Here is a 24503-nt window from a genome sequence, read left to right as displayed (position 1 = left end):
AGTACAGAGTCCAGTGCTTTCACCGCTAGTGAGTTTGTGTCATGTGTGTCTTATGGTCTCCAAGCCAAAGTGTTTCCATATGAGGAAGGAAAACTTAGGAAAATATCTCCACCTGATTCGAATAAGGTTCAAGTCTTCTGTCATTTTTGGGACAGATTTTGGGGGATTTTTCAATCCACTTATTTGGAAGCTGGCTGTGGGAGCCACCAGTATAATATCTATTTTCCTGTTTTCTCTGTGTGGCTGCACTGAACCCACACACAGAGATAAGTCACAAACACCTTCATAGAACACTTCTGACGTCTTCTGTTATAGAAACTGGGGGATGTCCAGTGATGCCTTGCACTGAAACACTTGAAGCAACTCTGCGGATGCTCAACTTTGTGCTTTTTTTTTTTTTCCTGTTGCGTGTACCTGGAATATTGCTCAGGAGTTTCTCAGGGTAGCAGGACATATACAGCCCTACAGGAAGAAGGAACTTCTGTCACATCTGCTTTGCACAACCACCCACTGCAGTTTTCCAGATCTTTTTGAAATTCCCCATGCTTTTTAACACAACACCAGACTTATTCACATGCACCACAATCGATATCCCTCTCTTTAAATATCAGTGAGCTGGTGACATTATCAAGCCGCTTCTTCAATATTTGTCAGCTGAAAGTTTTAAATGTTTTCAGTAGGACAGGGCAATATGACCCAAAATTCATATCTCGATATTTTTTTAGCTGGATGGCGATATACGATATATATATCGATATATATTTTTTTAAAGCCATAAGGTAAGAACAAAAAGAGTTCTTAGTCAAAGCTGTGTCCCAGATGTCACACAGGCACTTTTATTAACATACAGCGTAGATGTACATGAAGAAATTACTCAAAAATAAATTATCAGCATTTATTAAATAATAATGCTCCATAAATAAAAGAAAACAATGTTGTTTTTGTGCGTAACAAAAAGCTCACAATTGTACCGTCAAAATGTAAAGCTGAGCATAATAACAAAGACAGTCAGATTTCACAGCTGCTCTATTCCCAACTTCTACTGCGTGACTGACAGCCTGGAGTTTGAAACCCGCTTCGTAACCGTGTCTCTTACAGGTGCCATTTATGGTCCTTATACACACACAATACGGTAATATTACGTTCAAGCACAGTACGTATCACTCCGCGAGGCTCCAGACTACGGTAGCCGTAATGATCCGACAATCCATCAAGCGGTGCAGCTTCGTAGCTTACCAAAATTGTACTAAAACATTTCTTGAGAGATTGCTGAGCGCCGTGTACCACATAAAATCGGTTCTCGGTCATCAAGCACAACCAGAATTCATACATAAGGCGCACAGTCGATTTATGAGAAAATGAAAGGATTTTAGGCCATGCTAGGCCATGGCGTTAGCGCGGTTAGTTCGCTAACACGTTGACGCCGTCCAGCCCCACGCACGGGGCGATCCGCGGTAACTCGTTAACGGAGATTTGCCGTGTCCATCTTGTCGTTGCCTGCAGGCCTGCTATGGGGGAGGGGGAGTTGTGTTCAGGGAAGGAGAGGCGAGGCCGAGTAACGTTGCATAGAGACAAAAGTGGACGAAAGAGAGACAAACTTGCGGCTCCACAAGTATAATTATAACGTAACATATACTATATCGATATAAAAAAATATTGTCACATCTTATATCTCGTATGAAAATATATCGATATTCTTTTTTTTAAAAACTCGATATATCGCGCAGTCCTAGTTTTCAGTTTTAAGTGCTTCTCAAGTAGTTCTTGTTTTTTGTAAGCACAGGAGTGTGGCATGTTTGCTCCTTGCACAGTGCATACACAGTAGAGGAATAGCATGAGCCTCGTGTTAGCACTGCTCCTCATCTGTATCAACACAAGCTACAGTCATGTACAGATTACCTGTGTACAGTCAGTGGTCCCTCGCTATAACGCGGTTCACCTTTCGTGGCCTGGCTGTTTCGTGCATTTCTTGGTGTGCAATTTTGCATGTTTTTTGTTGTTGTTGTTGTTGTTGTTGGTTATTTGTGTTCTGCAACCTGATCGGCTGCAGACAATTGTCAATCAATCTCATGTCTCCTGTACAGTACAGAATGCATTCATCTTGTCAAATTTACAGAAATGTTCGATCGCTAGCAGTGTGGCAGTGCTGTACTGTTTGTAAGTTTTCTCCCCAACAAACACAACAATGTCGACGAAACGTTGTGCACCATCAAAAGCAACCGCGGGTGCCTTTGGTTTCATTCTATAACACTGGACTTTTCTTCGAAGGTTTGAACTTCAAGAGTGTTCAAACAACAGAGAAACGTGTGAAAATGTTCATGTCTGTCTGAGAAAAGTGTATAAAGTGTGTAGTGAGGGGTTTTACAGCCTTAAAACATCTATAATAATTGTAACAAATAAAGTTCGCTACTTCGCGGATTTCACCTATCGCGGGTTATTTTTAGAATGTAACTCCCGTGATAAACGACGGAGCACTGCAGTTACACGCATAAAACAGATCAATGCTTTTCCATCCCACTGTGTCAAATACCATAGTTTTGTCAGCTTGTCTCTTGGTTTCACATTTATGCACAAAGGCGTGCTTTGGGACAAGTGGCTTGATGCAAAGTTCAGGATGTTGGAGGGGTGGCAGGAACAGGTTTATCAGTCAGGAAACGGTGGTCAGGGTCTCCTTAGGATGTTTGTATGTTCTTTGTCTCACTTTCACTTGCTGGTTAGGTTTAGGCACTAAAAACTGTGGGTTGGGGTGAGGGAAGAATTATTTTTCATTAAACAATGAAACTTTCTAGTTTCATTGTTGTTGATGATGATGATGAAAAATGATGAGTTGGAAGTGACAGTCGCCCTCTCATATCTTACTTTTGAACTGATGCGTCACACACCGCTGCCGAAGTAAGACTTGTATGTAACCTGAAGAAACAAAGGCTATGGACATGACCATTTACTTGGGCTCGCATGACTTCAAGCTATCAGGCGTCCTGTGGGGTTGAAATGATTCTTAATAAAATGCTTGAAGCTATAAATAATACGGCAGGTTGGAATAGTTGTGCAGCACGGTGGTTAGCATTGTTGCCGCACAGCAGGAAGGTCCTGAGCTCAATTCCACCATCAGGCTTTCTGTGTGGAGTTTGCATGTTCTCCCTGTGTTTGCGTGGGTTCCCTCCGGGTACTCCGGCTTCTTCCCACCGTCCAAAGGCACACAGCTTGTGGGAATAGGTTAATTGATTAATCCAAATTGCACATAGGTGTGAATGCGCGAGTGAATGTGTGTCTGTCGCTGTGTTAGCCCTGCGACAGACTGGCGATCTGTCCAGGGTGTACCCTGCCTCTCGCCCTGTGACAGATGGAATAGGCTCCAGCACCCCCCGGCGACCCTGATAAGGATAAGTGGATGGATGGATGGAATAGTTGTTTTCTACCCTTGGTCAATTATTTGATGTTGCAGCTGGTGATTTATGCTCGTTTTAATTCTCAAAAACTGCAACTCTAAGTACACTTCTTTCGAAGGACTTACTCAGCACGATCCAAACTGGAACCGGAAAAACTGCGTTCGGCGACGTACTCCTATACGGGACGCCTGAGAACTGTTAAGCAGCTAATCAAGTTAGCTTGGATGTGCTGAGGGAGCTCAAAGTAGTTTCTCATGGGAAGAAAGCGAGAATGAGTTAGGAGGAGCTGATCGGCCGTGTTAGTATGAGGGGGCGGAGCCCTGAGCACGGCTCGACAGGTCTGTCATAGACAGACGTGGTGTCATTGGAGCTTCCGTAGTTGGTCACGCCGAGGCGATTCCCATAGTGAAACACCGAGCGAAATTAGAAAAAGAACCAAACCAAAAAGTAAGTAAATATTTTTTTAAAAATTCTTTCAGTATCCATTTCCTGAAAAATTAACAGTTATGGTAGCTTTGTTTGCTCCCAGCACCTCTTACAACACATATACAATTCCACTCCTAAAAAAAGATGTAAAATGTAAAAAACAGAATGCAAATCTCATAAACCCATATTCTATTAATAAAGCACAGAAAGCATACAAACTGAGTCATTTTTGTATTTCATAAATAAACTGAATTGAATGACAGAAACACATACCACATGGAAGAATTTCCAACTGGAAGAGGTTCACTAATCTGAAAAAAATGATCTATAAAATACGGAAAGATTTCTTTTGTAAGACGGAATATTTCATAATCCACAGTGCATGATATCATCAACTAGGGCTGGCCCTAGTCCATATCGTGATATAATTTGAAGCACGTGCGGTAACGATATATATCGCGATATATTCTTTTCTTCTGTATAACGTATTTTCCACACGATAAGGCACACTTAAAATCCTTCAATTTTCTCAAAAATCGAGAGTGTGCCTTATGTATGAATTCTGGTTGTGCTTACTGACCTCGAACTGATTTTGGTGTGCAGAAATCTGTTAAAAATGTTTTGATGTTGCCCTCGCATTAGAGCCGTTGGCAGAAACAATTCGGAAACATAAAGAAATACATGGCTATAATACAGGATACACCTCCAATAAGATCTCACTGTATGCCGATGATATTCTGCTGTTTGTAACCAGACCATTAGACTCAATCCCCAAGGTGCTAGTAACAATAGATTTATTTAGCTCTTTTTCAGCTTACAAAGTAAATTGGGGGAAGAGCGAACTGATGCGAATTAAATGTAGTAATCTTGATTTACTAAATCGTCTTTTTTGGCTCCTACACATGCAGCATGTTCAAATTCCCCCTCTAAATTTTCAAGGTCAGGACATCAAAAGGGCAAACTTGTATAAGAAGGTATTGGTGCACAGTGAGCAATATGACATTGCACTCAATTGATTCTGAACTTTTCTTTTTCATTCGTACTTAATGTGCAAACATTTGTGGCAGACAGTGATTAATTTAGTGTCGGGTAAATGACGAGGGTGTTACAGGAACTGTGGTAAATGCAAATGCAGCTCCCAGTGCTCTGATTGTCTACTTTTTTTCTTTCTTTTTTTTTTTTAGTCATATGGTGATTTGCTCTTTGTGCTCTAACAATTTTCCTAAATTTAGATTAAAAAGACTTTCAAAACGCCAGTAAAGTTATATGTTTGGATTGTTTCATTTGTGCTAAAATGTTATCTCAACTTTTCTTTAATCCATGAAATATATTTGTCGTGATTTTGGAATAGAGCTCTCAGTTATTTTGATCTATCTAAAACCTGTTACAAAAGCTGCTCGGTTTATCCAAATATTGTTTTACATGTATCTAATGGTTTGAGATGCGGTGGCAGATAGTTTACTTATAATTCTTCCCTTTAAACTGGTTGCACGTCAGTGAAACAATGCAGCGAGGCTCTTATGTCACATAAACCTCACTGCAGCTATTGTGAAGTTATTTTATGCTGTACCCTTTTGCCCAGTTTTCTTTAGAAGTTTCCTTTAACTGTTGTTTCTTGAACGACATTTCAGATGATGGAAATTGAATTCTGAAAGCACTTTGTGTTTTTTCTTTTGGTTTTTTTTTCACTTTCCTGTGCGCAATAGGCACATCTTCATTTTCAGTTTCTCAGTCAGGTGACTGTTTCTATTTGCTTTTCACTTGGTTTAACTAAAAGGTTTCTCAGACTTTTGCACACGCTGGAACTACTGTCAGGGCTTTAGATTGCGACCCAATTTCTCAATGGTGTGACAAAAAAAAAAAAATCCTAGGCCGCACCAGCGCAACGGAAAAAGGTCTCTGCAACTCTGAAATACTCTGTGTAGCCAACAGCACACAACATTATGCCAATATCGTGGCCTTAACTGATCATGAAGGTGCTGCTTAGAGTAGCACCTTCATGATGCTATCTCGATTGACTTGTGTGTCACATGCGTGTCTCTGCACAGACGTGCAGGAAGGGGAAATGACATAGGGAATTCCCACAATAATCCAATAGCACACGGCGACACCTGCACATTCCGCCAATGTGCCAATGTTCCGCCAAAAAAAATCCTAGATCGCACCGGTGCGACCAGCTGTTCGCGTAAAAGAAACAAAAAAAAAAAGTCTCTGCAATTCTGAAAGTCTCCATGTGGTCAACAATAGACACACATTATGCCCATATTGTGGTCTAAACCAATTAGAGATAGTCAAGGGCCCAAGGTAAGATGTTCAGATACTGACATGTTCAGTTCAAAGCCTTTAAGGCACTTTTAATTTTGACTTTCTTTGTATATATATCGTAAGATATTTTACGTTTAAATTTCAGCTCAGTGAAGCACGTTAAGCACAAGAACTTTTTCAGTACCGTATTTTTCAGACTATAGGGCACACTTAAAATCCTTTAAAATCCTCAAAAGTGCGCCTTATGTATGAATTCTGTTTTTTCTTACTGACCGCGAACTGATTTTATGTTGTATGCAGCACTTAAAAAAATCTGTCAAAATGTTTTAGTACGACTTTGGTAAGCTATGAAGCCACACTGCTTGATGGATTGTTGGACCATTATGGCTACCGTAGTCAGGACCCTCGCAGAGTAATACATACCGTGCTTCAACATAATACCACCATATTGTGTATACAGACCCCAAAATGGCAGCTTTTAAGAGACATGCTTATGAAGCAGATTTCAAACTCTATCAATCAGCAGTAGAACACGGGAATAGAGCAGCTGCGAGAGAATTCAACATTAATGAATCAATTGTACAGAAGTGGAGGAAGCAAGAAGAATTAGTTGAGTAAAGTGTGACTTATCTGACTATTTGGTTTCGCTAAATGCGCCTTATGGCCCAAAAAATATGGTAGCTTATCTTTGTTGTAGAAATGTGCTCCAAATAAAGAACTTTGTGTTGACAAGAAGCAAATACTAATGCATTAAGACTGGGCGATATATCCAGTTTTTAAATATATTGATATACTTTTATACAAGATATAAGCTATGACAATATCATTTATATAGATATAGTCTATGTTGCGTTATACTTATATGTGTGGAGCCGCAAGTTTGCCTCTCTTTCGTCCACTTTTGTCTCTACGCTTACGCTCCAATACTGCGCATGCGTGAAGCACAAGAAGATTCAGCCTGCCTCATTTCTGTCTGCCGTTTATTTACTTTCCGGTTCGTTGAAACGTCGCGGCAAAAGGTTGAGGAAAAGCACCAAGTTTTTTAAATGGACTAACAATGAGGTGGAGTTGTTGCTGCGAGTAACACAAAAGTACAACGTTACAAAAGCGAGTGAGAATTAAAGAATTTGAAGAAAAGCTCTCTGGAGCATGTACAAACTCATATTAACCTTTAATAGAGCTGTCAAAATTGAGAGCAAACAAAGCAACTGCTGTGTAATGCCCTCCGCTATCTTAGTTTAATTGGTCACATGACTGCATCACATGACTAAAATGCGTCATCGTTTTAGAAAGTCTGGGTTTTCTCTGTCCAGACTGCGACGCAAACGCACTGTCTTCAAATGTATTTGTTTTCGAGAGCGTTTTCAAAATGCTGCGCTTTGCCTTGGGGAAAACGCCGTCTCAGTGTGGACGGGAGGCCAAAATGGAGAGAAAACGATGCGGTTTCAAACGAAAACGCATTAGTGTGGACGTGGGTTACCTGGGATTAAACAGTCATGTGAAAAAGAGTTTTCCCACTTCTGCATACAGCCGTGTGGAAAAAGAAAAATACACGCTTACTAGTTCCACTAGTAGCAAATCAATCAATCAAATGTGCTTGATGCACAACTGAGAGAGTTTGAAGTACTCAGCATCTGTGACTCTACAGAACTCAGTGAACATGTTAAATATAAAAAATAATGACAGTATGATTAGAATAAGACTGGACGACAGGACAAAGCCTCTTCTCTCTTAAAAGAATGTGGCAGCACAGCAGACTTGGAGATGTTTGGCCAAATTGCACAGCAACATTTTTGCAATAACCAGACACGGCATATCAGCACAAACACCTCGTACCAACTGTCAGCACGGCGGTGGAGGGGTGACGATTCTGGCTTGTTTTGCAGCCACGCCTGGGGACCTTGCAGTCATAAAGTCAACCATGTGAGTTCCTTTGTATACCAAAGTATTTCAGAGTCAAATTTGAGGCCATCTGTCCACCAGCTAAAGCTTAGATCATGAAACAGGACAGTGATCCCAAGCACAGCACAGCTTGATTTCCAACGCGTAACATAAGCAGAGACAACCAGAGCTGTAGAGTCTCACGTTTTGTCTGAACTCCTTCCTACAGTGGAGTCACTCTCACCACAAAATGTTTCTGTGAAGTGCTGCAAGGACTGCTTTTCACTCACTTGGCCGTCGACCTTGTAGTGACACTTAGGTTACCAAAAGAAAGAGCTTCTGGATTTGCAGATATGTGGGTAGATGAAAAGTTTAGTGTTGTCACATTAACTGGCAATCACGCATGCAGCGTGAGTAATACTGAAGCACTGTAACAAATAATTTTCTACACTAAGTGAATTAGTCAGTTAATGCATTTCTCTGGTTCTGTTTGATGATTATACGTCCTATGTTTTATGGATTTATGGTAAATATTATTTCCTTTCATAGAGTGTCAAATTGGAAACTTTGGTTATCCGATGAGTCCTGATGGAAACTGTTGTGACTTAGTGCTTTTTAAATAACCTCTGTATTCATGAGTTTTAGGGTGTTTTTGATCATCTTAGCTGGAGGGCCGTGCTATTTATAAGTTTGACACCTACAAAAAACCTCCCCCTCTTCCCCTTCAGAAGCAGAGTGTGGTCTGAGGTTTGGTTACTAAGTGATGGAGCAAAAACACGCAACACCAAAAATTTTACTGCTGCCGCCCTCGTGCTTTCTTAATCTGCCTAATGAACTCTGACTCAAATACGTTAGCAACGAGGGTCGCGCATTTTTAGACCTTTACCGCTTTCTTTTTAAAATTGTGTCTAGAGTTCAAAATGCAGATTTTTTTCGTTGTTTTGTTTTTTGTCAGTGCCACAGTATGAAATCACTGTGCCTTTTGGGCTTCTTGGTCTGTGGTTTGGTTACCGTCTCTATACCCTGTGGGTAAAATTTTGGTTTGATTTAGAAGAAAAGGTAAAAAAGAGCAGAAGTTTCATAGCTTTGTCGTCAGAGATGGTGACACATGTTGGTGACAGTTTGCACCTTGGTTTTCGTACAAGAGGTCAGACTGGAATCTGATTAATGTTGCGACTCTTAGTACTTAGAGGTGTAGCAAATATCGATGTAGGGCATTACTTTGAAGATCAAATGCTTGAGTATCAAGTCAGAAAATGCTGCAGAGATTTAACGAAGAGATGAACAATAATGATAATATACAGTGTTTCACTGAAAACACATTTCAGTGAAACCAAGATGTCTAGAAGGGTTTGTGTGTAGGACTCTTTCACTATCGCAACCATGGCGTCTGTTGTCTTTGGGCTTTAAAGGAAGTGGTTTTTCATCTTGAAGCAGCAACTCTGCCAAAGGTGACATGCATGGTTTATTTTGAGGTTTCTATGACATACTCAGAGATTTATACTAAAAGTTTTAGTGTGTTTAAAAAAAAACAAACAAAAAACCCGACTTCTCAGATGTGCACTGCATACGTGTCACGCTAATGCTGGAAACAAATCTGTATGATGAGTATCATTGCAGTGGCCATATCTTTATCCTAGTCACAGTTTTGTCTTATTTCAGCAGAAGGCTAAATTCTGTTGAAAACTTGATAGAGGAACAAAAAATATTTTAGCACTTAATTTTCACACATCTTTCATAGACGTCTTCGCAGATTCAAAATAACCTTTACGTCATTACCACAATGTTGGAGATGCGCGTAAAGCCGACTGAAACGTCGCATGCAATCAACATTTCATGTGCACTTTTTTTATGAGCTGTGATTTTGCCCACTTGCCCAGGATGTGATGAAATGGCCGCATGATTAAAGGATGATCTCAGATTATCTGATGCTCAGTTCAGATCTGCCAGGAGACTGAACAAATTTAGTAGTGTACTTTTTAGAACGCAGAAAGCCCCTACACTGCACTATTTGAACTAAACAAAACCACAACACACTGGGACTTGAAGATACAATGGATGTTTCTGTGAGATGTTTGTTGTCCCTGGCCACAGCCTGACACCTGGCGATTCACACAGCTGAACACCAGGAAGTCTCTATTAACTGCCCGTCCTTGTCGTTGCAGTGTTTTGGAGCAGCAAAACCTCAAAAACAACAGGTTCTTGGAATAATCTTTCTTGTTTAGACCTCTCCATGTGAAAAAAAAGGCCTATTGGGACCCGCCATATTGAACACCACCTCACCACAGGAATCTAAAACCCTATCTGTATTTTGGGGTGTTGTTCAGGCGGTGAAGACTCAGTGTCACCGCTTTACCTCGACACCCCACCCCTTACCGAGCGCGCATCTTCCCTTTTTTTTGCCTCAGTGCTGCTGCCTGTGTTTTGAACTTATCTCAGTGTGGAACTGGCAGGTTCAGGGGTGTGATTGAGGTTTGAAATAGAATATGTGTTTGTCTCCAGTGCCTGCAGATGTCTTCACTTAGGAAGGTAAACATCGCATGGGCTGTTTAACTGTTAGAGGCAACAACCAGCCTCATCCCCAGGGCCCCAGGAGGAAATCAAGCACAAATGACACTGTTTTGTGTTTCACCAGACATCTGTCACCTTGGTCGCCCGCCATACATGCAGGGTACCGCGCGATGCCGCTTTTTTTTGCAGCGGGGCTCTCGAAGCTGCTGTTATTTCTCCTGCCTGTGCAGGAGTTTTCAACCATAAACAAGAAGACATAAGTGTAATTTCCACAGACCCTTTTTTATTTAAGTGTATGTATAATATGCCAGAAATCTAAAATATTTTGACCCTGTAGATGATTAACAGAATCCTTTTTTTCCCAAAAGCTGTGGAACATGTTTGAAAGTTGTGTATTTTGTCCCAACAGAAAGAAGAAGGAAAGGTCCAAGGGCAGCTGAACCACACAGATTCGAGCCAGTACATCCGCGACCTCAAAGACCAGATAGCAGAGCTACAACATGAGGTGAGACTCCTAAAAACAAGCTACATGTTCACCTCAGTCACACTACCATTTTTTTGTTGTTGGTGTAAACGCTTTGATCGAAATTTCACAACAATCCCTCAGATATGGTTTTACTTTGACTTGAACAGATTAGTCGAAGTGTTAACTACACCCAGAGACTTCCTGTGTGGTGCTGAAGTTGCGAACCTCTTAGAGATGTATTCACAAACATGACTTACAGAGGTTTATATGGCAGAACTTGGAGAACATTGAGGCACGATGCAAAGATGGATGCACATTCAAATGATAGATATTTAAGAGTGAGTAAAATGTCACATATGACGTCAGAAGTGACACATTCCCCACAGTCTTAGTCACCTTTATTCATTATTATTGGTCCTGTCAAGCTTGTTGACCTATGTCATGTATTTGAGAAAAGATGTTTTAAAGAGTGCTGTCTCAGTCGTTTCCCTTCCCTGCCAGTTGTCTTTGAGTTTTAGATTGCCCTACAATGATTCTTATTATTTTAAGCATGCACAATGAGCAAAACTGAAACTGGTTTAAGTCCCATCATGCACCTCCTGCACAGTTTCAATTAACATCATACAGCTTGAAATTTTATGTGCAGCATCTCAGATGTTGATTAGATCACCGTTTCCTTTCACATGACAGCAACAGGAAGGCAGTGTGCCAAGTTTAGAGAGACCCAGGTAAATGTAGGGTTGTTCGGGTTTTGGGTTGTTGTTATCGTTTTTATGTACTGTGCTCTAAACTGGCCTCTGAATGCATCTCTTTCTACATGACTCTCTGTTGCATGGCAGGCCAACCCAGGTGAGTGCTTTCAGATGTTCTGTGTAACACCCCCAGCTTTTCAAGCCTGACCATGTGTTGATCTTTACCCAACCCCTCTTTGAGTCTGGTTAATTCATGGTGTAGGAGACCATCCCAAGTGCTTCAAGGTAAAGCTCAAGAAAGCAGCCGTGCACGGCTGTAAACTGGAGGTGGGGACGTTAACTGAAAATACATTGTTCAAAACAAATTTAAAATTAGTGCATATGTAGGCCCTTTTAGAACTTATAACTGAAAGATAATCGGAGAAAATACAAACACAATTCCAAAATAGTTGGGACTCTGCAAAGTGTGAATAAAAACAGAATGCAGTGATTTGCAAATCTCAACTGAGACATGAAAATTATTTGCTGATTTTGAATTGGATGTAAGAGAAAAGTTGGGACAGGAGAAACAAAAGAATATCTTGGAACTAATTAGGTTAATTAAGGTCGGTAACGTGAATTAGTATAAAAAGAGCATCTTAGAGTGGCAAGGTTTATAAACGGAGTCTACAAATTCAGCAACAGTTTCAAAATAATGTATGCTTTTGATTGCTTTGAATATCTCATCATCTAAGTACATAATGTCAGAGAATCTAGAGAAATCTCTGTGTGCAGAAAAGGCCAAGAACTGGATGCTGTGATCTTTGATCCTCGGACAGCACTTCATTAAAAACAATAAAACGATTATTTTTGCGATTAGTCGACTAATCAGATCATGCATCCATTGGACGTAAAACTTACAGCTTATTACACCAGCATGCAACTGCTCTTATATAACTATCATTAGCTTACAGCTTTAAGTGTTTAAGGTATATGCTAACTAAAAATAATGACAAGATGATAGTTTTATTAAATTTTAATGAAATTTGCAGATTGTTTCGGTGAAGTTTAATAAACTCCTTGTTATCTAAAATATAACGGGACACCGGAGTATATTCTCGAGCATCTCACACTTCTGATGATCAGTTGTCTGCTTGACGTTTATTCAGCTGTGTAAAAACTATAACTTTAATGTCAGCCAAACCGATTTACTCAGGAACAAATAAAATACTAAAAAAAGACAAACAATAACATTTTTAAGTTATCTAAGTGACTTATATATGTTTAACCTGAGTAGCTAAAGACAGCGGTGGGCTTGAAAACGATCTGCCGGGAGTCCGGTGTTCTCACGGGCTCTAGTGAGCCTTAAACCCCGGCTAGCTATCGAGCTGGCAGACGTCTCCGAAAACGTTGGAGCGCTTTTGAAAATATGTGGTGTCTTGATAAACTGAGCAGATATTTGAGGTTTACACAGTTACATTTTCGCCTGAAAATATGTCAAACGTTTATTTTGTGACCCAGAAAGAATAATAAGAGTAATATTAAAACTAACTAGCTGCCGGCATTGTTGGAAACTGAGCTGGGCTGCGCTATTAATTCGGGGACACAGCTACTTCTTCTTCGGGGTTTAACGGCATCTGGCATTCTTGTACATGCAGTGCTGCCATCTTCTGTTTCAGTCCGTTATTACACTCTTAAATACTACTACTTATTGCTGCGTCTTTTGGGATCTTACAAAGCTTCAAACGACGCGTCGACGATTTTAATAGTCGACGTAATCGTGACTGGTCGACTAATCGTGGCAGCCCTATTTCTAACTAACCTGGATAGCATTAGCTTATAACGTTGCGCTCTATCATCTAAATATATTTCTAACTTTTAAAAAAAAGTGCAGCAATGCAAGTCTAAAAAATTAATGGATGAAAGCCAGATTGGCTATAGCCATCTTTTATATACAGTCAGTGCAAAAAGTTCCTTACCAGGTATTTTGTTTTCCGATAGAAAAAAAAAATCCTCCAGTCTCAGACACTTTTCCTTTGCCTTGAAGCTCTGGAAGCACCTTAAACTGTTAACATGGTTTAAGGTGCTTCCTGCTACCATGCAGTCTTAAATGGAACTTAATTATATGACTCTTTGTCCCAAATCCATACTACACATTGACTTTAAGTGTTGAGATTATAAAGCACATTCGTGCACACATTCAATAAACTCATCAGAGATTGAAGCAAAGACAGCATATAGGCTTTGTGAATTGGACGGTGACATTTCTAAATCTCTATATAATTTTGTATTGAGATGTGTGAATAAAAGCTTTTACTACAAATTTAAAAGAGACAACTTGTCTTCCTCTGTGTGAGTGCTGTAAAAATATTTATTTCATGTCTGCTAATTATACAAACACGACACTCACCAGTTGTATACTCTTGGTGTGTAGTATGGCTCTGATTTTATTGCGTTGTTCCCTTTTGTTTTTATTTTTGGTTGAACTGGTGCCTGCATGTTGAAATTGTAGAGGACATCTCATCTTATTTGTTTCAGTGTTTCTGGTAAAATGTCACCAGCTCCCACTGACGGTTTGTTCATATCACATGTGTCAAGTTTTTGTTATCTCACTGAGTTGCAAGCAGTCACATGTTGTCCAGGAAGCCGTGCAAGAGTTCATATTTCTCTGTCGTTATTCATTTTAAACATTAGCGTCACAGCTTGGCTGCTTTTTTTTTTTTCTGTAGCAGCGCTACTTGGACACTAACAGAAAAAATGTGGATATGATTATGTTGTGAATTCAGCTGCGTTAAAACATATCACTCTGTAGAATCAAAGGGCAAGGGAAAAATGATTCTGTAAACTTTCTGATAAGTCGCACTACTATTAAGTAAAACTGGCCACAGGAAACACATTTGTTGAAATTCAATCCGAAGACTGTCTTAAATTTCTCTTTATTAGTAAACAATGAACAGCGGAGAGGACAGGAAGTGCTAAACTAGATATCCGCTCTCTATATTTCCTGCACCTGGCTAAAAGAAGGTTTGACCAAGACTTTCTTCCTCCCTCTTTCCTTCTGAGTACAATAACAGCAACCAAGAAAATAAATAAATTAGTGAGCTGTCTATACAACTATACCCATTTTAATCATTCACACTTAAACCTGCTTCAGAGACACAAGACAGTGAAGCAAAAATAGAGCTGGTCCACGACGATATTGGAGCAGGGGATCTCAGGGAGGTGATCCAGGCCTTAGCACAGCACCTCAGGTCATATAGCATCTGTAACAAGCAGTTTGAGATTCCTTTAAGCCAGTTTTCTCTTGAGCGTGATCACACATGTGACAATGTCAGGATATCCACTGTCTCTGACATCCTGTAGAGCCCCCTGGTCAAAAATCAGGTGTGTAGAGTCTGGAGCTTTTGGCTTACTGGGATAACTTATTAACTAATTTTTTGAAACTTTGGCTATATCTAATGTGTGCATCCACCACTGTAACAGTGTATTTATGACAGAAAATAAGGAAAAGCATAATATGTTAGCTGTAATATTTTCAAGAGGTTTGGTGTTCATGCAGCTGCCTTCAGGCACAGAAGTCTGATCTGTAGGAGATTGTGTGGCTCCTGACTCTTCACTGTTTGCCTTCACAGATTCGCTGCTTAAAAGGACAGAGGGGGCGCTTGGCCAATCAGCCCACTTTTGATGGGATCCATATTGTCAACCACTACAGGGCGGATGATGAGTCTTACCAGTCTTCGGACGACGATGGGGTCAAGGTCTCCCCCCTGCAGGTCCCCCAGCAGAGGAGCCGTATCAAACTACACCCCAAACTCGAGGACACCGACAGCGATGAGGAGGAGGAAGACGGAGAGGCCCTGCGGATCTCTGTTCCTCAGAGCAGCAGCCACAAGACCACCTCCGTGTGAGCGGCGCCCGCCGGCTGCTGAAGTGGAGACGCAGGCTGTCAGCACTAACTGTGGAAGAGAGGGTCATCCAGCAAACCATTTCAGAGGAGACTCCTGAACTTGAAGAAAGAAATGCATCATCATCATTTGATATCCTGAGAATCACACGTGGATTTAGTTTTCTTTACCTTCCTTTTGCAGTTTTTTTCTTGTTGTTGTTTTGGGGGCATTTTGTGAGTAAAGCCAGAAGCTCAGCCTGAACCTCAGTAGAGGCTCAAATCACGTGGAGCGTCTCAGACTCTACTGGGCCACAGAGACCTGACAAAGAGGAGGAGAAGGGAGATCCCAGTATGTCACTCCTGACCGCTTCTTCTAGGTACAACACAGAAAAAGAGACTGTGCAATAAAAACGTTTTACTCTATATTACACACTTCATGTTTTTATATTTTAAAGCTTTTTATAAATGAACATCAGAAATGCATTGATGCCGTTACTACTAAGTGTCCATCATGCAGAGGCAGATTTGTATGAGTGCCGTGCGTGCGCATGTATAAATATCTATATTTCTAATGTCTTGAAGAGCTTCATCAGAGCCTGGTATCAAACTTGCTTGTATCAGCCAGCGACGACTCGATGACTTTCTTTGGCCTTAGCTCATGCCGCATGCCTTTCAAGGTCAAAGTGACATTGCGTACATGTAGATATGTAAATGTGTATCATGTTGTTTGTTTCCCCCCACTTCCTTTTGAACTTGAAAATGCATATCTGGTGTTTAGAATATGCTGTACATTTGAGAGTAAAGGGACATATAATGTAGTTTAACACAAATAACAAATCCTGCTTTTGAGACGAGGGAGGTGAATTCCTGGTAGAATAACTAGTCAGCCCTCTTTAGATGCTTTTGAACTCTCCGTTCTTAAAGCAGCCAGCATGTTAATAAGTGCAGATGGGGACAGGTTTATTTCTTAGCTACTGTTGCTGTTTTACCAAGTTCTCTGAAAGCATCACGATCGCACTTTCACGATGAGGTAAAAGGCGAATCACTTCAGTGCATAATGCATCTACCGATGACTCAAAGCTGGATGATGCCTCTCATATGTTCTGAGTGTCACTAATTTGCACGGAATTGATGACAGTCTGAGAGAACTTTGGCCAGGAGATGAAGCCGAGATAAAGCAACACTTAACAACACAACACGGAAACTAATCGGGACCGGCAAAGTGTTACCAAAGCGAGGCCTATGTTCTGGATCTACAAGCCACTCCATTTCATGACCTGGATGTGTAAAAGTGAATTTCTCTGAATGTCTGAACACTAACTTCTGTATGAATCGAGGCAGCCGCGGTCTCCAGGAACCAGCAAAGATTCTGACTTTGAGCAGGTGATGATGATGTTAATGTCTCTTTGATGATGGAATAGAAGAGGAACACCTAATGGCACTTTTTTTGAGTCTGCAGTGCAGTATGGACACACTATGATGCAGTCAAGCACACTCTGCAAACTAAATGAGATTGTTAAATATATATGTGTGTGTGTGTGTGAGAGAGAGAGAGCGAAAGGGATGAATTCACAATAAAATTGTTTGATAAACTCCTGGCCTGGTCTGTCTTGTAATGGTGGCTGCAAACCTCTAACCAGAGTCTCCTCGTGCAGGCTGAACAGCACATGTGGGATGTTTAGTCTCAGCGCTGCCTTCCTCTGAAGATTCTTAGCTTAGATTGACTGTTTCAGGAAGTGATTTTTCTCGCGGTTTTCAAAGTTGAGCCTCAACTACTAATCATTTCATGCAGAAAACCGCATTTTAAAAAGAGCATCTCTCTTCGGGCACTGAAACATTTACCAGGTTTGTGTTTTTGGCTTTTTTCCCCCCACAAAATGCTGATGATGAGTTTGTGTTGGACGCTGAGGCCAGTCTGTTAGTGATGTAAGCTCAGATTTTTAGAACTTGCGTTGACTTGTAAGGTTTGCGATTTTTTTTTTTTACGTGGCGCAGTGGAAGGTCGCTTATTTCAATAGCGGGTGCCATATGTTACAGCCACATCAATTCTATTTTAATCATTTCAATTTTAATCTCAAAATTCGGATTTATTATTAATAATACCCGAGTTTAGCACAACCTAAACAGCAGTACTCCTGCGCAGACACGGGTGTGTGAATACAGCTGATTTTATGTATTTTATTGATTTCTTTTTCTTTGATTGACCTTTGCAAATATTCGAGCAGATTTAAACGTGCGTCCCGAAATGTTTACTATAAGGAGAGCGCGATACAGTGGCGCAGTGTGGGAGGCGTGAATCATTTGGTGAGTTCACATGTAGAGGCGTTTTAAAGCTGAATTTCAACGGAGAGAAGAAAATATTTGAATACTGCAGAAATAATGACGGAGTTAATTAATTGTGCGGTTATAAACAACCGCATATCAAATCAAATCTAGTTTCAAACCGCGAAGTTCTAACATCCTGCGTAAAAGCGGCATCAAACGCCTAAATGTATTTATTATATTATTAATATCATCATTATTATTATTATGTGCGTGTATTTAATTGTGATGGCATGATGCTACAGTTAAGAAACCGTCTGCCTATCGGGCAGCAGGCCCTGCTGCAGCTGCTTTTATCGGTTCGAGCTTCATATCTTCTCCAAAAAACTGTATCCGGATGCCGTGATGCGTCTAATCGAGCTGGGACATGTGGTCCTTTAATTTCCTGTCCTTTATTTACTGATAACGGTTTGCATGTGGCCGACATTATAAATGCATTCACTGACATGTTGGTGCCAAAGCCGTGTAAACGGTCTGAAACCTTTTTGGGCGTCCAGTTGTCTGATTTGGAGGAAACTTCGCACCTTCACAGGCGTGGAGGATTTGACCGGAGCGGATTTGCTAACGGTTACCTGGTGATATATTAAAATATTAAGTAAAGAAACGCAATGAAATGAAAAGTCATCCAAAATGCGCATGTGTGAACTTCGGCTCCATGGCAATTCAAGCGTCTCAAGCCACAAACAGTAAAACTTTAAAGCGCAAACATGGCCTGATAGCCACCTGTATTTACTGCAAACGAATGCAGGTTTTTGATCACACTTTCACTTCAATGCCGTCTCAAAACTGTTTTATTACACCTGCAGTGGATGAAAGGCACCAGGACGCACGACTCCGTCTTATTGATCAGCGCGTAATGACGCTCTAATCTTCAACCTGTGCGAACAGAAAACAAACTGTCTCCGTTATTTGCTTCTTCCTCTCGGGGTAATGTGAAACGGTCACCGCAGGCGTTAGGACGGAGAGTGTTTGTCACATAATAACAGTTTATGGGCTCAAGTGACCACCAGACCGGGACAACACTTTGTCCTGTGTGGAGCCAGGAGTGAGTTTTGATCAGAGAGACACTGCGGTGCGTTTTCATGTGAGGATTTATTCTCAATGAATTATTTTTCCTCTAGCGTTTTATTGGCTGAACTCAACCAGAGACACTCTTGGCAAACCCGCAGCGTTTGGTCAAATTTTAATTGCAGCCTATAAGAATAATAAGACTACCCCGCCGGTTCAAAGTTTCTCCCACCCCTTTATTTTACCACGACGTGCTACTTCAAGCTCCCCAGCAAGGCACCCTGGGGTGTGTCTCCCCGTTTCCTCTCCCCCTGCCCCCTTTAAAGATTGAGAAAGGCGCCGATAAAGCCTGTATCACCTCTCCCGACTGCCACGGGCTCCATGGGAGACACGAGCTGCAGTCTGCGAGAACTTCGGCAGCCCCAAGCTGTGAAAAAGTTAAACACTGCAAAAAGTGTCTCATAGACTTATCGTCCCAAGTTGTACTTTTAAACAATAAATAAACTTTTCTCTTCTTCATTCCACCTGCGTTTCTTGTAAGAAAGGAAACCACTGTCGGGTTCTGAAATGAGTCCGTTTGCCTTAGATGCAAGACGACGTCGCCCCCGCTGCAGACAGTTTTCCTACAGCCTGCCCCGCACTGCTCTGACTAAAACACTGCAGGCGGATATTTTTTACAGCGCACTGAGCTGTGGCGAGCAGCCTCGACACCTGTCCGACGACACCTGGCAGGCGTGACCGACAGTCCGCGCATGCTCCCTTGTCAGGTTGAAACCTCTTAAAGCACTTGGGAGCAACATCACCACACCAGTAGATGTCAAATCTTGGAGCGAGCGGCCTCGGGCGCAGGAGGACTGCTTTCTAACAGCTGGATTATTGTCACTGACTTGTTCTGTTCCGCTTCAGAGATGCCCCGCTCCTTCTTGGTGAAGAGTAAAAAGGCGCACAGTTATCACCAACCCCGAAGTTTTGAGGATGACTACAACAAGCTGGATACGATACTGGCGCACATATGCTCGGGTATGCAAAAGGAGGCTTTTCTTCAATATCCCCCTCTTTGTCAGATGACACTTTCAATGCTGTATTTGATATTGATATAATCTGACGGGATGAGGGGTATTTTTCAAAAGTAAAATACAGTTTTGATCGCAACACTTGCCATTAATTTGTAGGATGAATAATGCTTTAAAAGAAAAGCACTTTACAGTTAAGAGTCATTGTAGTGTTTTATATTCAATTCTGAAACTGTTCTTTTGGTTAAATGCATGTATTTAAATATCTCGGGTTATTCACAGAGTTTTATTACATATTACAACACTATTTTTTATTGTTATACCATATCATATATTAACACTATTACCACAAGAAAAATTGACGTTATCTCTGACTAATTTTGTCCACCAAAAATCCAGTTTTGTTTTGACAAATTACCGAACTGGCGACCATCGACGTTATTTATCAGCCCTTTAAAAACAACATAAGAATGGCTTTAATTGAGTCACCGGTCATTTGTCATTTGTTTTGTGCTTCTCAGAGGGAGATAAACTCCCAGAAGAAGACACGGATATGTCGGTGGGCAGGTACGACCTGTCTCCGGACTCCCACCTGGGCGACGCTGCAGATTTCTCCCCCAAGTCTCCGCTGAGCTGTGCCGACAGCCTGTGCCCTCGCTCCCCGGACTACGAGGACTTCTGGAGGCCTCCCTCTCCCTCCGCCTCGCCAGGTAGACACAGACACACACATACACACATACTGATGATCCTGCAATAGATTACATTTCATGTACACATGAAAGACCCAGAGCGGAAACTGTAAAGCGTCCAGGACGCACAGATCCAATGCAGACTTTGATTTGTATTTTTTCCACCATGGTTTAGAAAACATACAATAAAATGTTCGTTTCGGCAAACTAAATAAACAAAACAGGCCTTTGTGATAGTTTACATATTTTGCTGTTTTAATCATTTTCTGAGATTGTTTTAAATGATCTATTGAAGTTATTCTTCACACAAATACGTTTTCAGTTTTTATAATAAATCAGAGCATATATCATCTAATCTAATTTAATTTTAATCGGACTCAACCACAAATCATCACTTGGGGAATCTGAAATAAGTTTTCCCCTCAATGATTCCTCTGAGGCCCCGTAGATCCCTGGAAGTGCTCCTCTTCGGTCACTTCACTGCTTTCATTAAATTTTTATCTGTTCCCCTCTCCAGCTGATTCGGAGAAATCTCTTTCTCCCCTGGTGGACGAGACTCAGCCCTTCACCGTTCCATTCCGGCCGTACGCCTGGAGCAGCAGCTATCCCAGGCCGGAGCTGAGGCCGCTGGTGCAGCCAAGCCTCCATACGGGAATGGAGGTAGAAAGAGGCCCGGCTGCGATGGGCTTCTACGGAGACAGAAGCACCCATCCTGCCCTGTATGCAGACCGAGCTCTGGGAGAGGAGACCTATGGTAACTACAGGAGGCACGCTGCTGCTCTGCTGTTTCCTGAGGCAGGCCTGCACGGAAAAACCCACGACGTGAACGCGCAGTCTGATCTGCTGTGCTCTAGCCTCATCATCAATGGGGCTTACAAGTGCGTCAAGTGCAGTAAGGTGAGGACAGAGAGCAACGAAGAGAGCTGTGATTTCATGTAGTCCAGTCTAATATAGTGTCTTCTATAAAATGCATGCATGTTTGTAAGAAAACACCAATAATATAAAAACTCGGGATAATTTGATTTCCGCTCAACTTGGCCCCAAGCAAAGACTCACTGCAGCTGCTGTCTTTTGGCTGACCTCTGACCTCTCTATAGGTGGAACAAAACACAAACAATTGACTCTCCAGTTACACAGAATCGAATTTTTGTTTTTTTCTTCGATGATTTATTGCAAATTTTAAAACGTTCTTATCGTCAATTCATTGTTGTTCTCAGGTGTTTTCCACTCCCCACGGTTTAGAAGTGCACGTCCGCAGATCACACAGCGGGACCCGGCCATTTGCGTGCGAAATCTGCGGCAAAACTTTCGGACACGCAGTGAGCCTGGAACAACACAAGGCCGTGCACTCTCAGGTATCTTCACACCTCAAACCACAAAATGCAGTTTGCACCCTTTTCTTTTTTTGGATTCACATCTTGCTGTCAACCCGCCTTCCTGTCAAGCGTGGATGCGCTGACTCGAAAATGTGACTAAAAAAGGCCTCTGCTCACGTTTCAGGAAAGAAGTTTCGACTGCAAAATATGCGGTAAAAGTTTCAAGCGGTCGTCAACTCTGTCGACTCACCTGCTTATCCACTCCGACACGCGGCCTTACCCATGCCAGTACTGCGGCAAAAGGTTCCATCAGAAGTCGGACATGAAGAAACACACCTTCATCCACACAGGTGAGCGAAGAAAGGGACGAAACTACATTTGTTATTTTGATTGTTCTGTAACCGAGGTAAAAGATCTGTGCGCAAAATCCAATTTTTAAGCAGCAAAATCTATACCTCTCGTTTATTTTTATTATATATATATTTTTAAACCCTAAATCAAATGTATTTTTCTTTTTTTTCTCTTTCAGGTGAAAAGCCACACAAATGCCAGGTGTGCGGGAAGGCGTTCAGCCAGAGCTCCAACCTCATTACGCACAGCAGGAAACACACCGGATACAAACCTTTCGGCTGCGACCTCTGCGGCAAAGGTTTCCAGAGAAAGGTGGATCTGAGGAGACACAAGGAGACGCAGCACGGACTGAAATGAACTGACACGGCACCATGGAGTCAATCTAATCTGACTTCAGAGCAATCATTTGCTCATTCCTAGGAAGTCGTTTTTAGACATCCGGTATTTTCGACTTTTCCTTCTTCTGCCATCCACCTTGAGGACATTTTTCGGATCAAGATCGACCCTGACTCTCATTTAGCTTGTTAAACGTGCATTGAACCTATATTTAACAACGACAGATGGTGTTTTTATTTATTTTATAAGGGAAAAAAACGTTTAACGGGCGACTTTTTGCAGTGCGAAGACGAGCAACACTAACGAGACCAGCCTGCTGCAGAATGTAACATGTTCAAAAAACCAGAGATAAGCTGTGGACTTTAAAATACATGACTTGTAAGCGCGATAATAATAACAATAATAATAAAATTGTCTGTGTCTTAAGCCCAACATATTAGAAGTCACACTTCAATAACAGGATTGGCAGAGCCATAAAGAAACAGATGCAAATCTGCGCTTCTCCAAAAGAACAGACGTAGGATTTTGTTGTCAGCTACAGCGATGCTGGCAAAACAGCCTCCTTCCACTGTCTGATTTAATAATCGCTTCCATTACCAAGCTGGTATCTTTGGTCTATTTTGCACATTTTCTTGTCAAATTTAAACTTCTATCGTTTACAAATAAATATTACTTCTCTTCAAATATGTATTCCAGTTTCTTGTTGATGTTTTAAAATGATTATTATTATTATCAAAATTTCAACGCAGTTAAAAATATGGATGAGTTAAGTTTTTCCAAACGAAAACAGAGACGGAACGGAAAAAGCGTGCATAAAAATAAAACAGATTACATTAAAGTAAAGGTCGGGTTTCATCACCTAAGTTTGAAAAAATTCCACAGTGCGTCTTTTTCTCACTGTTGTCAGCAGACGTGTCGGTAGATTTAAGGTCATTAGCAACAGTTATTTCAGATTTTTTCTCGATCGAACACACACACACACACACACACACACACACACACACACACACACACACACACACACACACACACACACACACACACACACACACACACAGAGGGAGAGAGAGAAATAAAACTATGATCTAATCGAATAACAGCTTTACGTTCCAGAGTGTAAACTTTAAAACAAAGGCGCCAGGACGTTGAGCCATCTTGCTGCCGTGATTGTGTGATTGCCCAGAGGCTACTGTTTGTTTTGACCACTGCAGACATTTGTTTGGACCTTAAACAGTATGAGCTGATTTAACCGTTAACCAAATGCGTTTTACCCTCATGGCTGATATTTGGGGGGGAGGAAAAAAACGAGCTTTGGCAGAAAAGATATCACATGTGGCAGCTGTGATCCTGGGAAAAACGAGAGTTGGGAAGCACCCTGTCAAAGTTTCTGTACTGCTACATAAACAATAGATTAAAGGGTTTAATCTGATAAACAAAAACGCTCCCTGGAAATAAGAAACAGGTGGTATCCCTGTCCTAGAGACTATTTCCATAGATAGAATCAGTTTAATACTGTGAAAATACCTCTCATAACTGGTTAGGTGAGCTTATAAACAGTCGCCTTATTAATGTACAGATTCTTCCAAACTCTTATCTTTTAACCTCCGACACAAAAGAGGCGGAAAGAGGAACAATCACTTTGTCGTTTTCACTCAACATTGATTGAAATCACTGACTCACAAGGATTTTCTATGCCTCACTTGCCTCAAAATCGTACAACATCCAGGCCTGCGAAAATACTGAATATTTTAAAGCCCGGGATGAACAGACTAAAGGAGAACAGGAACAGGCATGCTCATTTAAAGCAAGATTTAGTGGAGCTGTGCACATTACAGCTACATGGCAGAGAGACTCGCGCCGTTTATTCTTTTCAAACGAAAATGCATTTTATATGCAGCAACCACACATTTCAAGTTGAATAAAAAGCTTCAGTTTTGAAAAGACTTCAAAACTGAAGCTCCTTTAAAATAAGT

General features: G+C 41.3%; 3 protein-coding genes across 5 annotated transcripts in view; 2 read left to right on the top strand and 1 right to left on the bottom strand.

Moving 5' to 3' along the window:
• The window catches only part of evi5b (ecotropic viral integration site 5b), a 43922-nt gene extending 26834 nt beyond the window's left edge, over positions 1 to 17088 (top strand). For all 3 annotated transcript variants that reach the window (XM_006790477.3, XM_035907476.2, XM_035907477.2), the window contains 2 exons: positions 10882 to 10977; positions 15242 to 17088. In XM_006790477.3, coding sequence (XP_006790540.1) covers positions 10882 to 10977; positions 15242 to 15517 — 372 coding nt within the window. In that variant the 3' untranslated portion in view covers positions 15518 to 17088. The remainder of the gene's footprint in view (positions 1 to 10881; positions 10978 to 15241) is intronic.
• The window catches only part of c23h1orf146 (chromosome 23 C1orf146 homolog), a 36113-nt gene continuing 26328 nt past the window's right edge, over positions 14719 to 24503 (bottom strand). The window contains exons 6-8 of the transcript XR_004843613.2: positions 15685 to 15814; positions 15341 to 15565; positions 14719 to 14872 (exon numbers count right to left, since the gene is read on the bottom strand). The gene's annotated coding sequence lies outside the window, so the exon portion shown is untranslated. The remainder of the gene's footprint in view (positions 14873 to 15340; positions 15566 to 15684; positions 15815 to 24503) is intronic.
• gfi1ab (growth factor independent 1A transcription repressor b) lies at positions 19655 to 23204 on the top strand. Its single transcript, XM_035907478.2, has 6 exons — positions 19655 to 19845; positions 20360 to 20548; positions 21045 to 21424; positions 21745 to 21882; positions 22028 to 22193; positions 22373 to 23204. The coding sequence occupies exons 1-6, from the start codon at positions 19734 to 19736 to the stop codon at positions 22549 to 22551; spliced, it is 1164 nt and encodes a 387-aa protein (XP_035763371.2). The 5' UTR covers positions 19655 to 19733; the 3' UTR covers positions 22552 to 23204.

Source organism: Neolamprologus brichardi, chromosome 23 (assembly GCF_056152115.1).
Source record: "Neolamprologus brichardi isolate AB-2024 chromosome 23, ASM5615211v1, whole genome shotgun sequence".
NCBI classification, from domain to species: Eukaryota; Metazoa; Chordata; class Actinopteri; order Cichliformes; family Cichlidae; genus Neolamprologus; species Neolamprologus brichardi.
Note: the sequence above shows the minus strand (reverse complement) of the source record. Positions and strands in the feature narration are given on the sequence as shown.

Bases quoted from the DNA above. Each gene is read 5' to 3' on its own strand.
- gfi1ab (XM_035907478.2), top strand. From the start codon at position 19,734: ATGCCCCGCTCCTTCTTGGTGAAGAGTAAAAAGGCGCACAGTTATCAC. The intron at 19,846-20,359 runs GTATGCAAAAGG...TGTGCTTCTCAG, and splicing joins ACTGGCGCACATATGCTCGG to AGGGAGATAAACTCCCAGAA. The intron at 20,549-21,044 runs GTAGACACAGAC...TCCCCTCTCCAG, and splicing joins CTCTCCCTCCGCCTCGCCAG to CTGATTCGGAGAAATCTCTT.